Genomic DNA, 12,898 nt, shown 5'->3' on the forward strand with positions numbered 1-12,898 from the left:
CATGCGTGACGCTCCGGGTGCCCCGGCTCCGCGTTTCCTTTCGCCGGCCCCTGCCAAAAGCGCCCCTTGCAGCCGGCGTCCCCCGGCCTCCTGCAGCCGCGGTGCCACGTTGAGCAGGGCGCGCAAGGGTACTGTACCGGGGGCCGGGGCGGCGAGGTCCGTGCACCTGCTGGACCTCGCACCGCGCGGGCCCCACGGGGGACGGGGACCCGGGGGGGCGGCCCGCGGGGCAGCCGCAGCAGAGCCCGCTGCAGAGACCCGACCCGCTCAGCTCACGGCAGGGGCCGGGGCCGGGGTGGGCGGGGCAGGCGGGGGGGCGTGGCGCGCCCTGCGCGTGTTCGCCGCCGACGTCACAATAGCGGCTGGCCAGAGTCCCTGCCCGGTCCCAGCCGATCGGGGCTGGTTTGAGCTGGTGCGTTGCCATAGCGACGCCGGCTGCCCTATATATAGGAGCGCCGCGGCGGTGGCGAAGCTTTGTCAGCCGCGGCGCCCCGCTCGCTCCGCCGGCCCCGCTCCTCCTCAGGCGGCAGGGCGCCTCCCGCCCAGCTCCTCGCACCGCGCCCGGTTCGCAGGAGGAGGAGGCGGCTCGGAGCGAGGGGACCGGCCGCCGCCGAGGCTTGACAGCAGCTCCCGCTGCCTGAGGTGAGGCGGGGTGTGCCGGGCCGGGCCGCCGAGGGGAGCGGAAGGGGCCGGGGCGCGCGGCGGGGAAGGCGCGCGCGGCGGAAGCCGGCCGGCGCGGAGCCACGTGTCTCCGGGGCCGCTGCCAAGCGGCCCGGGCTGGGCGCCGGCTCCTGCCGCCGGGCACGGGGCCTCCCTCCGCGCCCGGGGAATCCCCAGCCCCGGCGGGGCGGGGGGGAGAAGGCAGGCTCCGGGCGGCTGCGAACGGGTCAGGCCGGCTCGCCTGGGGAGGTGTTGGCGGCGCGTCCCGGTAGCGGGGGAGGGGACGGCTCCGCCGTGGCCGCCGGGCTGTTTCCGGGGTGGGGAGAGGCAGGTGCGTGGCAGGAACATGGCTCGGGGCACCCTTGCTCGCCCTTGCGCAAGGCGGCTTGGCGCCGCGGCGGGGAGCGCATCCCCACAACACACCGGCGTGGGCCTCAGGCTCCGGGCCTGAGGCGGGAGCCCTTCTCCCCTGCGGGGCGCTGGGCGCTGGTACCTCCGAGGGTCTCGGGGGCGGGGGGCCAAGCTGCAAGAAGAAGCAGGCTTTGATAAAGACGTCCCCCAGAGCAAACTGAAGTGCCTGCTCGGGAAGCCTCGGTATTGCGGGTTCCTTGCCCCGCTGCCGAGTCGGGCAGCACAGCCCAAGCCGAGCCGGGTAGTCGGCTCAACTAAGGGACCATGTGGATTTACAGGGAAAAAGACCGGCAGTGAGGTTAGGGCAGCCAGCCGTTTTCTTCCCGATAGCAGTCAGCAGCGGTCTGCTAACTCCAGGGTCAGGAGCGCCTCGAGCACCCTTTCTAGACGCGGCTTTGGTATTTGAGTACAGAGCCTGCAGGCATGACTCAGCTGTGTCTAAATACAGCTGCTGAATAAGGGAATGTTCTGGAGAACAACTTCTAAATGAGCACAAATTGCCTTTTTTCTGGGAAGCTGCAGACACTTTGCACACAATCCAAAATGGCAATATACACTGGGAGGCTACAATTTGCACATGATCATGTGCTGTCTATATTCTGTGTAATTACACTGTAGTTAAAATTGTGCAATAAGGTGGAGATGGAAAACTTGCAAGAGTCTGCTGTGACCAGTAAAAGTAATTCCCCTTTTAGAGGTTAATAGGAAAAGTGCTTTTCATGCAGCTCTGTGCAGAGGAGAGGATAAACTAAATTCTTCCTGATGGTGTTTGCTTGTCTTAACCACAGCTAGAAGTCCCCAAACTGCTTTCTGCAAAGCTGCAACATCTTGTTGAAATCATCCTACAATAAGATGCAGTGTCTCTTTAGTAACAAACAGCTTCCTGAGAAGTGTTTAATTTGCTGTTTCTTAAGGTCCTTTCAAAGAGGCTTTTAAGAGAAGACTTTAATCCAGCATCTGGGAGAATAACACTGCATGTGAATGAGAGCAGGGGGAGAATGAGGCTCGGTGGATTGCTGGGTTTTATTTCATTAGAGTTAAAGCTTAATCTAGTTTGATCTCAAATGTGGTTTGTCTCTGATAAGTAAGAATTGATCAAAAGATGTGGAGTAGTTCTTGACACTGGCAGTTCAGGTGCCATATGTTTCTGAAGGCTGAAATGAAGTTGCATAATCGCTGACTTTTCAAAGTCATTCAGTAGATAGTTTAATGGATTCTAGTATACACAGTGTATGGAATGAATGATTCTGTTGGACTTAGAACCTCGTTAATCTAACAGCTATAAACCATGTTATTTTTCATATGGTCTATAGCCAGCCTTTAATAGAGGGAACAGTGATGTAACTAAAGATTAGTGAATAATTTAGAGTTTACATAATCTTCAGCCTGAATCTGTATGACTAGATTGAGTGTGTGAAGAAAAAAAAAAAATGCTGAGAGAAGGGAGAGGGCTGGACCTGGTTACATGAAACCATATCTTCCCTATGAGTCACTTGCAATGCTGAAGTCTTTAAAAGGTAGCAGCACTTCTGCTTGAGTTAACAGCTTAATGGAGTAGACTGTCACTCTCTATTTGGACTACCCAGCAAAAGGATGACCCATACACTTTTCCATGGACTTCATAGGTCTTGGATGGCAGAGGAATGTGCTTTTGCTCTTTAGTTCTGGTTCTCAACGGACTTTCTACTTGGCTGGTAGATTTCTGTTAACAATGAAGATGTGTTATGGACTACTGTAAATTCCTGTTATAAAGTGTTAATTGGGATCATTGATAAGATTTTGTCTGCAGATTGCAGTTAGGATCCACTCTTTTAGTCTGTATCTGCCACTCCTGACAGCTGAGGTTTTCTTTTCCTGTAGCCTGGAGGTCATGGGTAGAACAGGGAAGCTCGAACCAGCAACAGAGCAACTTCAAGGAAAGCCCTGATCTCATGGCTGGTTTATGCATGGTCTGAACCTGTATTGAGAATCCAGATATTCAACTGGCTTTGACCTAGTGAGAGTTGTTACTACTCAGAAGTCAGTAACATCCTCAGATTCTGTCTGTAGTAATGTGTAAGCCCTTTTCCGAGAAACTGGTGAGCTGCAGTACTGCTTAAGAGTTGTTAAAAAGTGGTAAGTAGGTTGACACTGGCACTAGCCATAATATTAACAGCTCTGATGTGGAGGTGAAGGAAAAGACAGCAGAAACTTTCAGGGACTTAGACTAAAAATATCTGACAGTATTTATTTGATTTTTTTTTTTTTCTTTGAATAGATTGAGTACATCATAGAGTTGCTGAACAGAGCAGAACTTGCCTTCAAGCTAGCAAGATTTTGTGGAGTGCCTCCTTGGTTCTGATTAAATCTGATCTGTCATCTATGTAAGTTCCTAATCCATGCCGCTATTAGTGATCACTGTAGGAATTATATAATTGTAAATTATATGACTACATGAATTTAAGTGAAGTAGTGAATGTAAACTGTATGAATTTAAATGAAGTAATGCATGGGGTTTTTTTTGTATCAACAGTTTGTACTTAAATCCTTTCACATAAACCTGAAATCTTGGAAATCATGAGTAGCTTCAGCAATGAAGAATTTGAATTCACCTTCCTTGACGAAGGCTTTACTGCCAAGGATATCCTTGACCAAAAAATAAATGAAGTGTCATCTTCTGTAAGTATGATAGCAAAACCACTGCATTTCGTGATGCTACAAATTTATAAACTAATGGAACAAGTTATCTTTGCAGATCTTCTGCAAGGCAACCTCATCCTCAAATGCTGACCTCTAGGCTTATGCTGTTATCTGTTGTTTGTAACTTTAAGATGTGTATTTGCTCTAGGATGATAAAGATGCCTTCTATGTTGCTGACCTTGGGGATATTGTAAAGAAGCACATGCGATGGCATAAAGCCCTTCCTCGGGTAACCCCCTTCTATGCCGTAAAATGTAACGACAGCAAAGCTGTAGTGAAGACACTTGCTGTTCTTGGTGCAGGATTTGATTGCGCCAGTAAGGTAAGATCTTGACTGTGTTCTGATATGTGACGTTAATATATGTTCAGCTTTACAAGACGTGTTCATATAAAATTAAGCATAACCAAGCGGTGTTGCTTTTGTTGTACTGATTAGTTTGATCATCCATCTAGAAATATCTTTCACAAATGTAATCTGTTCTTTCTTCAGATGGAAATACAGCTGGTACAGAGCATTGGTGTACCTCCTGAGCGAATAATATATGCAAATCCCTGCAAACAAGTATCTCAAATCAAACATGCTGCCAGCAGTGGTGTACAGATGATGACATTTGATAGTGAAGTAGAACTAATGAAAGTTGCAAGGGCCCATCCAAAAGCCAAGTAAGTTATGCTAATTGTTCAATAATTCTTGCTTGGGTTCCCAAGTTACGGAAACGTGCTGTTATCTGAAACTTCTTCATTGGTTAAGGTAGGCTTATTTTCTCATAATTTTGCAGCCTACTTTTAACCAGTGAAATCTAATCCTGTATAGCTTACTGGCACATTAGGAAGAGACAGACAGGAAAGCTTGTATGTTTAAGCTCAGTCTCATTCTAAGGTCATACCTGCCTGATAATGATGTCTCTTATACTGGAACTCAAACCCTCGTTTTTTCCTATTTCTAGGTTAGTCCTGCGCATTACAACTGATGACTCCAAAGCAGTTTGTCGTCTGAGTGTTAAATTTGGAGCTACACTTAAGACTAGCAGGCTTCTTCTGGAGCGTGCAAAAGAACTTGACCTTGCCATCATTGGAGTTAGGTGAGCTGATAATATCAAAGTACAGTCATGTTAAATAAGATTTCTTTAAATGGTCTACCTGACAATAAAGATGCCTTTGCATATGGTGACTTGGCTTTTATATAAACTTCTTTACTAATTTGCCAAATAGCAACTGATATTTTGTATCTCTTCATAGTTTCCATGTTGGAAGTGGATGTACAGACCCAGAGACCTTTGTTCAAGCCATTTCTGATGCCCGCTGTGTGTTTGATATGGGAGTAAGTCTAGTTCTACTTTGTCTGGAACTACTGCTCAACTGTTGTGGCAAAACTGAATCAAGTGTAAAACTGTTATGGGGTTAAAAGCTAACCAAGTTGCTAATTTCATGTTGTTGGAATTTTTGAGGTCATGGTGGCTTACTTTGACCAGTTTTGCAAAACTCATCTACAGATGCGCTAAAATCAGCAGCTCAAACTCAAGTGACTTACTTCAACGCAATGAGTTAGCTCTGTTCCAAGTATTAATGAAGTGACTTTACTTTACTTTTTAAGCTAAAAGAACTGCTTTCTTGACAGTGTTGCTGTTAATCTCATTTTAGGCTGAACTTGGCTTCAGTATGTATCTGCTTGATATTGGTGGTGGCTTCCCTGGCTCTGAAGATGTCAAGCTTAAATTTGAAGAGGTATAGCTTTTCTAAGAACTTCTCAGGTTGTGGAGTCTTTTTGGATGTTGATCTGGATTAAACAAAAATCTTGCTTTTTCTATTTGTATGCAGACACATTTACAAGAAAATTCGTCTGCTTGGTCAGAAATTTAAAGGGGAATTAATCTAAAAACTGAAAATTAGATTAAGCCATCAGATACATAGCTAAATGACTGCATAAACATGCAGAGATATCAAACTTGTAAAGCAGGTTTTAATTGCAGGCTTGATTCTTACTGGCATAGACTTCTTCCAGTTGATGCTGTGCTTCAGACTATCTAGATTGGCAGTGCTCCCAAATAGGGTCAAAAGGTAGTCCTGAAGCCATAGTGGTGTTCTGGGTGGCAGCAAACTAGATCAGTGTCTGTTCTGGTTTAGAATTAGCTTTTGGATCATTTTTTAATTGATTGGTGTTCTCCAGTCTGCTTTCACACAGAAATAGTTCTGCTTTCAGAAGAGACAAGGTGGCTGGGTATTAATAGGACTTCCACTTAGAGCAGTGGTGTCAGAGCACCTGCCAGTCTAACCTAACGTGGTGTTAAATGATGTTAAAAGGAGACAGCAAATAAGTTACATAAAGTGAGTTTTTTGCTAATAATGTGGGCTAACGTTGTCTCACTTGTAATACCTCTTAATGAAGGCTGGCTTCTCATAGTGCAGTATTGGCTTACATGAAACATCAAGAGCAAATGATGTTGTTGGGCTCCATGGCATAATGCAGGCATGCTGCGGTTGGAGGCAGCTTAATAATCACTAACTTCAGAACTTGGAAATAACTGTTCCTGAAGGGACCTGAATTTCAAAGGTGATGACAAAGCCTTTTGTATTCTTAAGATCCTGTGCGGTGACTTCTTCAGGATGCAGTAAGCTGGGGGATATTGCATGATTAGCAGAACTGCAAGTGGACTAGAAATTAAAATTGAAGCGTAGGGACTTGCAGGGCATTAATGTTGGTTTAATTGAGTCTAGGAGGGGTGATTTCCTTTAGACTCAAACATGAGCTGTTTCGTCACTTAAATTTTTAAGCTGCAAGTGATGTCTGCTTTTGTTGCTTTGTGCAAACTTAACTGCAAACAAAACTTTGAATGGGAAAATAAAGCAAAAGCAATTCATTGGTGGTTATAATATTCTAATAGCTATTACACACTTGACCAATATATTATTGTGAGCATGAAAGTCTGACTTCATCTCAGACTTCTAAAATAGCACTTGAGTAACTGCTGAAGTTCTAATATTGGCAACTGATTCTTCCGTAGATCACAAGTGTAATCAACCCAGCACTGGATAAATACTTTCCTTCGGATTCTGGAATAACTATTATTGCAGAGCCAGGAAGATACTATGTTGCATCAGCGTTCACGCTGGCAGTCAACATCATTGCAAAAAAAATTGTATTAAAGGAGCAAACAGGTTCTGATGGTATGTAAATCTAGACCTAATCTTACTTTTAGCTAGCTGTGTTTCTTTCCAAGCATTCTTACTGGTATCTCAACTTCTTTCAGATGAAGATGATGCAAATGACAAAACGCTTATGTACTACGTGAATGATGGAGTCTATGGATCATTCAACTGCATCTTGTATGATCACGCACATGTTAAACCGGTTCTGCAAAAGGTATGCTCATTCAGAAGTATCACATACTAGTCATGTATCATGGATGTAGGAGAATCCTTGTCACAGCAGTCACTTCTCAGTTCACTGCTCCCTTCAAGTTGCCAGAATTTGGCATTTGAATTATGAAGCATGCAGTGGAATTAATTCAAAGCCAAGGGTGGAGAAGGACCTGCAAGTAGCTCTTCTCTGCGAGGTGGAATGTTATACTAATTATGATACTACTTCTGGAAGCTCTGTTTTGGTAGTCAAACTAATTATGCTCAACTCTCTTTAGCGGCCTAAACCAGATGACAGCTGCTATTCCAGCAGCATATGGGGACCAACATGCGATGGCCTAGATCGTATTGTTGAGCGTTTTAATATGCCAGAGTTGCAAGTTGGTGATTGGATCCTGTTTGAAAACATGGGTGCCTATACTGTTGCAGCAGCTTCTACTTTCAACGGATTCCAGAGGCCAACAATACACTATGTGATGTCAAGACCAGCATGGTTAGTAATTAAGTATCTTGATCCATCAGTGCTTTTGATACAGATGACTGTAGTGAATAGCTCATGTCAGCTGGCTGGCCCTTAACAAACAGGGCCATAGTTTTGGTGTCATAGCTCTTGTAAAATCTCCTTGTGGTGTGGAAGAAGGCAATGCCTCTGAAGGCTTTTGCTGTGTGCTTAGAACAATGCTCTACCATTTATCCTTTTTCTCTGATGTACTCGCTCCCAGGAGAGGTGCTTTTAAAGGGGTAACGTTAGAAGTTTTCTCATTAACCTGGGCTTCTAGCTGGTGTTTTTCACTCTTGCACAACATATAGAATCATTACGGATTCTTTGCAGTTAGCTTCTATGACCAGTAATTAGAGACCAGTTGATCACTGTTCTAATACTGCACTGTCTTCTAAATGGATAGCTTGCTAAATCCTGACTGCGGGATGCAGGAACACTCAACAGTGCTGCTTCACAATATGATCTGTCTGTTTACTTGAGAGCTGTTCCTTGGTTTAGGTTGAGCTCTGGCTCATTGCTCAGTGCAGAGTGCTAGATCTCCATGGGAAGTTATTAAACAGGTAAGCAAAGAAAGCAGGACTATGCCTTGAGTGCAAAGACACTGTGAAACTGCACCTTAAACTGTAGTTTAAAGTAACCTGGATGCTCTTCTGTGCAAGACAGGTTAACAGATTGCATCTTCTGTAAAAGTGAGGTTTCCTGCAAGAGGAAGCCCTTACCTCTGTATTGAAGACTGCCTACTAAACTGGCAGAGAGTGTTTGGGCAGCAGTATTACCCTAAAGCATGATTAACTTTGCTATTGGGTTGCTTTCAAATTTACTGGAAATGCTTAAGTTCGGGGGAATTCCTGCTATAAAAGTAAGAGGAAGCTTCCTCCATTCTCTTACTAGCCTTGCCTCTATAAGCAAGGCTTGTATTGTTTCTTTTCTTTAATGAAACCTCCTGTCAATTGAAGTGTTCCTCAAACCAAATGAAGCTTTTAGGCTTCCCATAAGACTCCAGATTTGTGTCTCATTGAACTAAAAATGGCTCTGCAGGAGAATAATTAGCTTTTTCGCTATAGCATTGGGTTTCTGTTAAAATGTAATACTTGGTCTGAGGCATGCTGAGCTTAATTATGCAGACATAACCATCATCCAAGGTTACAGCCCTCTTTCAGCCCTACATGACCACCTGCGTTTTCTGTTTTGGCAAGAAAATTCTGTGATACAAGCTGGCCCTTAACTGAGTGGGGTGCATCAGTGAAGTTACGGTGCAGATCCTTCTAGCACAGGCAAAAGCTTTTTGGAATGTAATCTATATGTGTAAAGGTGTACAACTAAATTTGTGGCTAGATAACTGTGAAAGATAAGGGACAAGATGACTACATATGTTTAAGTAAAAGCTAGTAGTGTATGGGGACCCATGTTGTAGCACAACTTTGTGCCTTGCATATAGTATAAGTCCAAAAACTCAGTCAACTGAAGTTCTTCCGAGCTTGTCTTTCAGTACAACTCCTATCTGAATATGGCAGGAGTTGCATGGTTCTCACCGGTCAGCTCCTTTACATTCCTAGTCTGTCACCCATATGTTTACTTGATTCAAGTTACCCAGGAATGTGAGGGTGTAGGATAAGGGATAGTTGGTGATACAGGTCTGAAATTCTGAACTATTGAGCACTAAGTCATTAAATCTGTATAACATGTATAGCATGTGGTATACAGATGTAGCTACAGGTATATAGGTGCATCTTTGCAGATCTAGATCCTACCCAGAAATGGTGAAATCAGCTTGGTATTGGCACTTGCCCTAAAGCCAGCCACAAGTGACCTGCATGGAGTCTGCTTTGAGTTTTTGGTGTGGGTTTTTTGTTTGGTTTTTTTTTTGTTGGGTTTTTTGGGTTTTTTGTTTGTAGTTTTTTTTTCCTCTGGTAATATTGTCTGGATTGCAGATGATGATTAAAGAGTTCATTTCATGCTCCCTGGCAGAAAAAAAAGTACTTTGCTTACTTTCTTTTTGGCACATCATAGTGAAACACTTCTTACACTTTTTGACTGTTGCTTTTCTTTTCTTTTTTTTCTTTCTAGGCAACTAATGCAGCAGATCAAGGAGCAAGGGTTCCTAGCTGAAGTGGAGGAGCAGGATGTTGCTAGTCTGCCACTCTCTTGTGCCTGGGAAAGCGGAATTGAATATCCAGCAACTTGTGCTTCAGCTAGTATTAATGTATAGGTAATATTTAGTAATTAACTGCAAGGTTAGTCATTGAATTAGGGCATTTGGGGGACCATTAACTTAATTCTTGCTAGAATTTTTAAGTGGTTTTTTTTAAAGTTTAGGTTTGGCATAAATGCAACAAAAATGACTAGGAGATGGGTCACAATTATCTGTGTTCCTATGGAAACTATTTGAATATTGTTTTATATGGATTTTTATTCACTTTTCATGTATGCTACTAAAGACTGACCCTCAGCTGTCAAACAAGTATTTGTAGCTTGTGTATGGCAGAACGGGCTAAGCTTAGTGTTTTGTGACCTACCTGTTTGAAAATAAAGTATATTGAAATAACTGGTCCTGTGTTTGGTTAATCTGTTGAAAATTAATCCGTCATGGATGGCTCTTAGAGCATATATGAAGGCAGACCACATGCTGTGAGCCCAGAGCTTATTAATAAATAACACAATGGCCATCTCCTCCCCTACCCTTGCCCTCCCAACTTACCGAAGTGAAGGAACCCCTTAATGGGTAGGGAAAACTAAACTGTGCCTTTTTTAATAGGTGTTAGAAAAAGCTTGACTGTCAACAAGTTAAAAACTGTGTGAATTCTTGTGGAATCCATTTGTCTTTCACTATTGAACATGGGCTTACACAGTTGCATATTGCAAGTTCAATGCAGTGCTGTTTTTATTCATGTTAGTATATAACTGCTGTGGCCAGGACTGACGCCTATTTAAACACATCTAGTCATTAATGACAGGACAGGCTCCATGGCTGCCACTGACCAGCTGCTTGTTATGTGTGTGAGGATTAAAATATGTCATGGGAAAACTTAGGAAGTTGGAACTATGTGGCTGAAACAGTGGCTCTAGCAAGATGAGAAATAAAGCTGTTTTCTTACAAGCAGCTGTGAAAGACAGCTGTTTAACCTCCATTCAGTGCTTTCAGCTGAGACTACTCTTCACTAGCTGAACTAGTAGGGTAAACAGAAGTGATGGTACATCATTCCTGATTCTCTTGAAGCACCCCAAGTGACTTTTTCTATTTCTTTATTTGCTTCACTCCTAGCTTCAAGCTTGTGATGGAAATAGCACTTGCCTTTATTCTCATGCATACAGTAGCCAGCTGTTTGGCTACTGAACTACACGTGGTGCAAATTTCAATACATACACACAGTGGAGCGATAGCCTTAATCTCAAAGAAACTCCCTGCATCCAAACCAGGATTTCTTTTAGCTTCTCCAAATCCATGTGGAAACTTAATGATTCTTAGCACGAAAGCAAAAGTAATGAATGGTAACCAAATGTTAATACTGTAACAATTTCACATCTATATCTTGCCCTGTGAGAGCTAAGTGCAACCTAGTGGAAAAAAACCTAACAGGTACGCAGAAGAAGTACTCTTGGAAAGCCTGCGGTTGTCTAAAGGAGATGTAGCTACTTTTTAAACCTGCCTGTTTGAAGGCTGGGTATGGTTGAGCCAGAAGGGAGTATGGCTGTAGCGAGACCTTATGTGATATCTGCATTAGCAACCTGCGCCCTGGTGGGCAAGCGCACAGTCTGGCTTCCTCTGCTTGCAGCTGGTGGAGACCATCTCCAGCAGGTAGTTTGAAGGCAATCACTTGTGGAAGCTAATTAGTAAGCTTCCCTGAGAGGAATTTGGCAGGCTGCCAATTAGTTTCTTGCTCTGCATTTAACTTGATTGGTTGTTTTAGCTATTTCATTGGGATTTGTCTCAAAGAAAAAAAAAAAAAAAAAAATTTACATCTGTTTCTCTGCTGGAGGCCAGGACAGTGGCAACACGCTAATAAGCATTTTCATTAACTTATGTTAATGTAGCTGACCTCAGTTCTTTACCTTCCTTTTCCGTGGCAGGTATGTCATAGCCTCGGTGCTTTGTAAGCCATGTGTAAGGAGGGTATCAAGTGCTTAAAAAGAACTGTTAATCTTCTTGAGCATCTTCTGTGTTTAAAAACAAAAACAACGGGTTTTGCTAGCTTACTTTTAGTGCTTGTGGGAGTAATAAATCTTTACAGTAATGGTGGTGTTTTTAAGCAAGACACAAGTTTCTCATTTTAAGTTGGATTATGCTGAGCAGATGTTCTGGGCTTTGGGATACTGAGTGTATATCCTTCATCTCACAGCTGTCCTGCTCCTGGCTTCCATAGAATCTTAATTGTCCATTTCCACTTTTTTAATTGATTTTTAAAATACCCCAAGTGACAGGAATCAGTCATACGGTGACTGTGGGGATTCCCTACCATCCGAACCAGGGAAATACGTTTCCTAGTGTAAGCTGGAGCACCATATAGGACAGCAAAGACATACCAAAGTAAGCAATGAACTCCTACGGTTTAGTTTGACCTCCCTTCCCCAAGTCTTGGGCATCAAAGCCTTTGCTCTGTTTTGCCATGTTCATTGATCAAATCCAGTTGTTCTAACTGCACATCTTAATTATTCCTCCCTGGAGCAAGCTTGTCTTATAGGGGAGGGAGGGAGGAGCCGCATGCCAGAAAAATTGAGATCAGCTGCATCTGTCTTATATAATTAGCTCAACAAATATCAAAGTTGGAGCCAAGAATAGCCTGTGCCTTTCAGCTTGCTTCTTGCTACCCGTGCTCTGTATGGTGCTGTGTCTGTCTCACTGTGGACTTTGCTGGCCCATTTGCAGGGACTGTGGCGTTCCTGCTCCTAATGTCCCTGGCGGTCACTCCCCTTGCTGGCACCAGTGATGGTGGTGCTGGTTCTCTTGGGATCACTCTCGGAAAAGAGAGTAATATCTGAGGCAAATACCAAGACATCTACCTGAGATGAGAGCATGGCTTCTCATCACCCTATTCCTCTTTCTTGAGTGGTGAAGCCACTTGAGATCTGAAACAAGTCTAGCTGAGACCTTCCATAAGTCCACCTATGGCTATACATGGCCTGCACTGGAGTTCAGCTAACATTCTTTGATGCAAATGTAGTTTCATATACCAAAAAAAAGTTGAGAAACACTGGTCCTCTGAAATTACATCAGATGGAAAAGCAAAGGTGGGAATGTTTTACGGAGAGAGTGGAGAATACTGAAGTAGAGGGAGCAGACTGAGAGGAAGT

At 43.9% G+C, this 12,898-nt stretch overlaps 1 protein-coding gene across 1 annotated transcript; it reads left to right on the forward strand.

The window, feature by feature from the left end:
- The first annotated feature begins 449 nt into the window (after positions 1-449).
- On the forward strand, positions 450-10,154 carry ODC1 (ornithine decarboxylase 1). Its single transcript, XM_075145060.1, has 12 exons — positions 450-642; positions 3,329-3,434; positions 3,584-3,729; positions 3,899-4,072; positions 4,241-4,413; positions 4,698-4,832; positions 4,990-5,071; positions 5,392-5,475; positions 6,753-6,915; positions 6,999-7,111; positions 7,386-7,600; positions 9,677-10,154. The coding sequence occupies exons 3-12, from the start codon at positions 3,628-3,630 to the stop codon at positions 9,816-9,818; spliced, it is 1,383 nt and encodes a 460-aa protein (XP_075001161.1). The 5' UTR covers positions 450-642; positions 3,329-3,434; positions 3,584-3,627; the 3' UTR covers positions 9,819-10,154.
- Positions 10,155-12,898: the final 2,744 nt, after the last annotated feature.

Source organism: Calonectris borealis, chromosome 3 (genome assembly GCF_964195595.1).
Source record: "Calonectris borealis chromosome 3, bCalBor7.hap1.2, whole genome shotgun sequence".
Taxonomy (NCBI): Eukaryota; Metazoa; Chordata; class Aves; order Procellariiformes; family Procellariidae; genus Calonectris; species Calonectris borealis.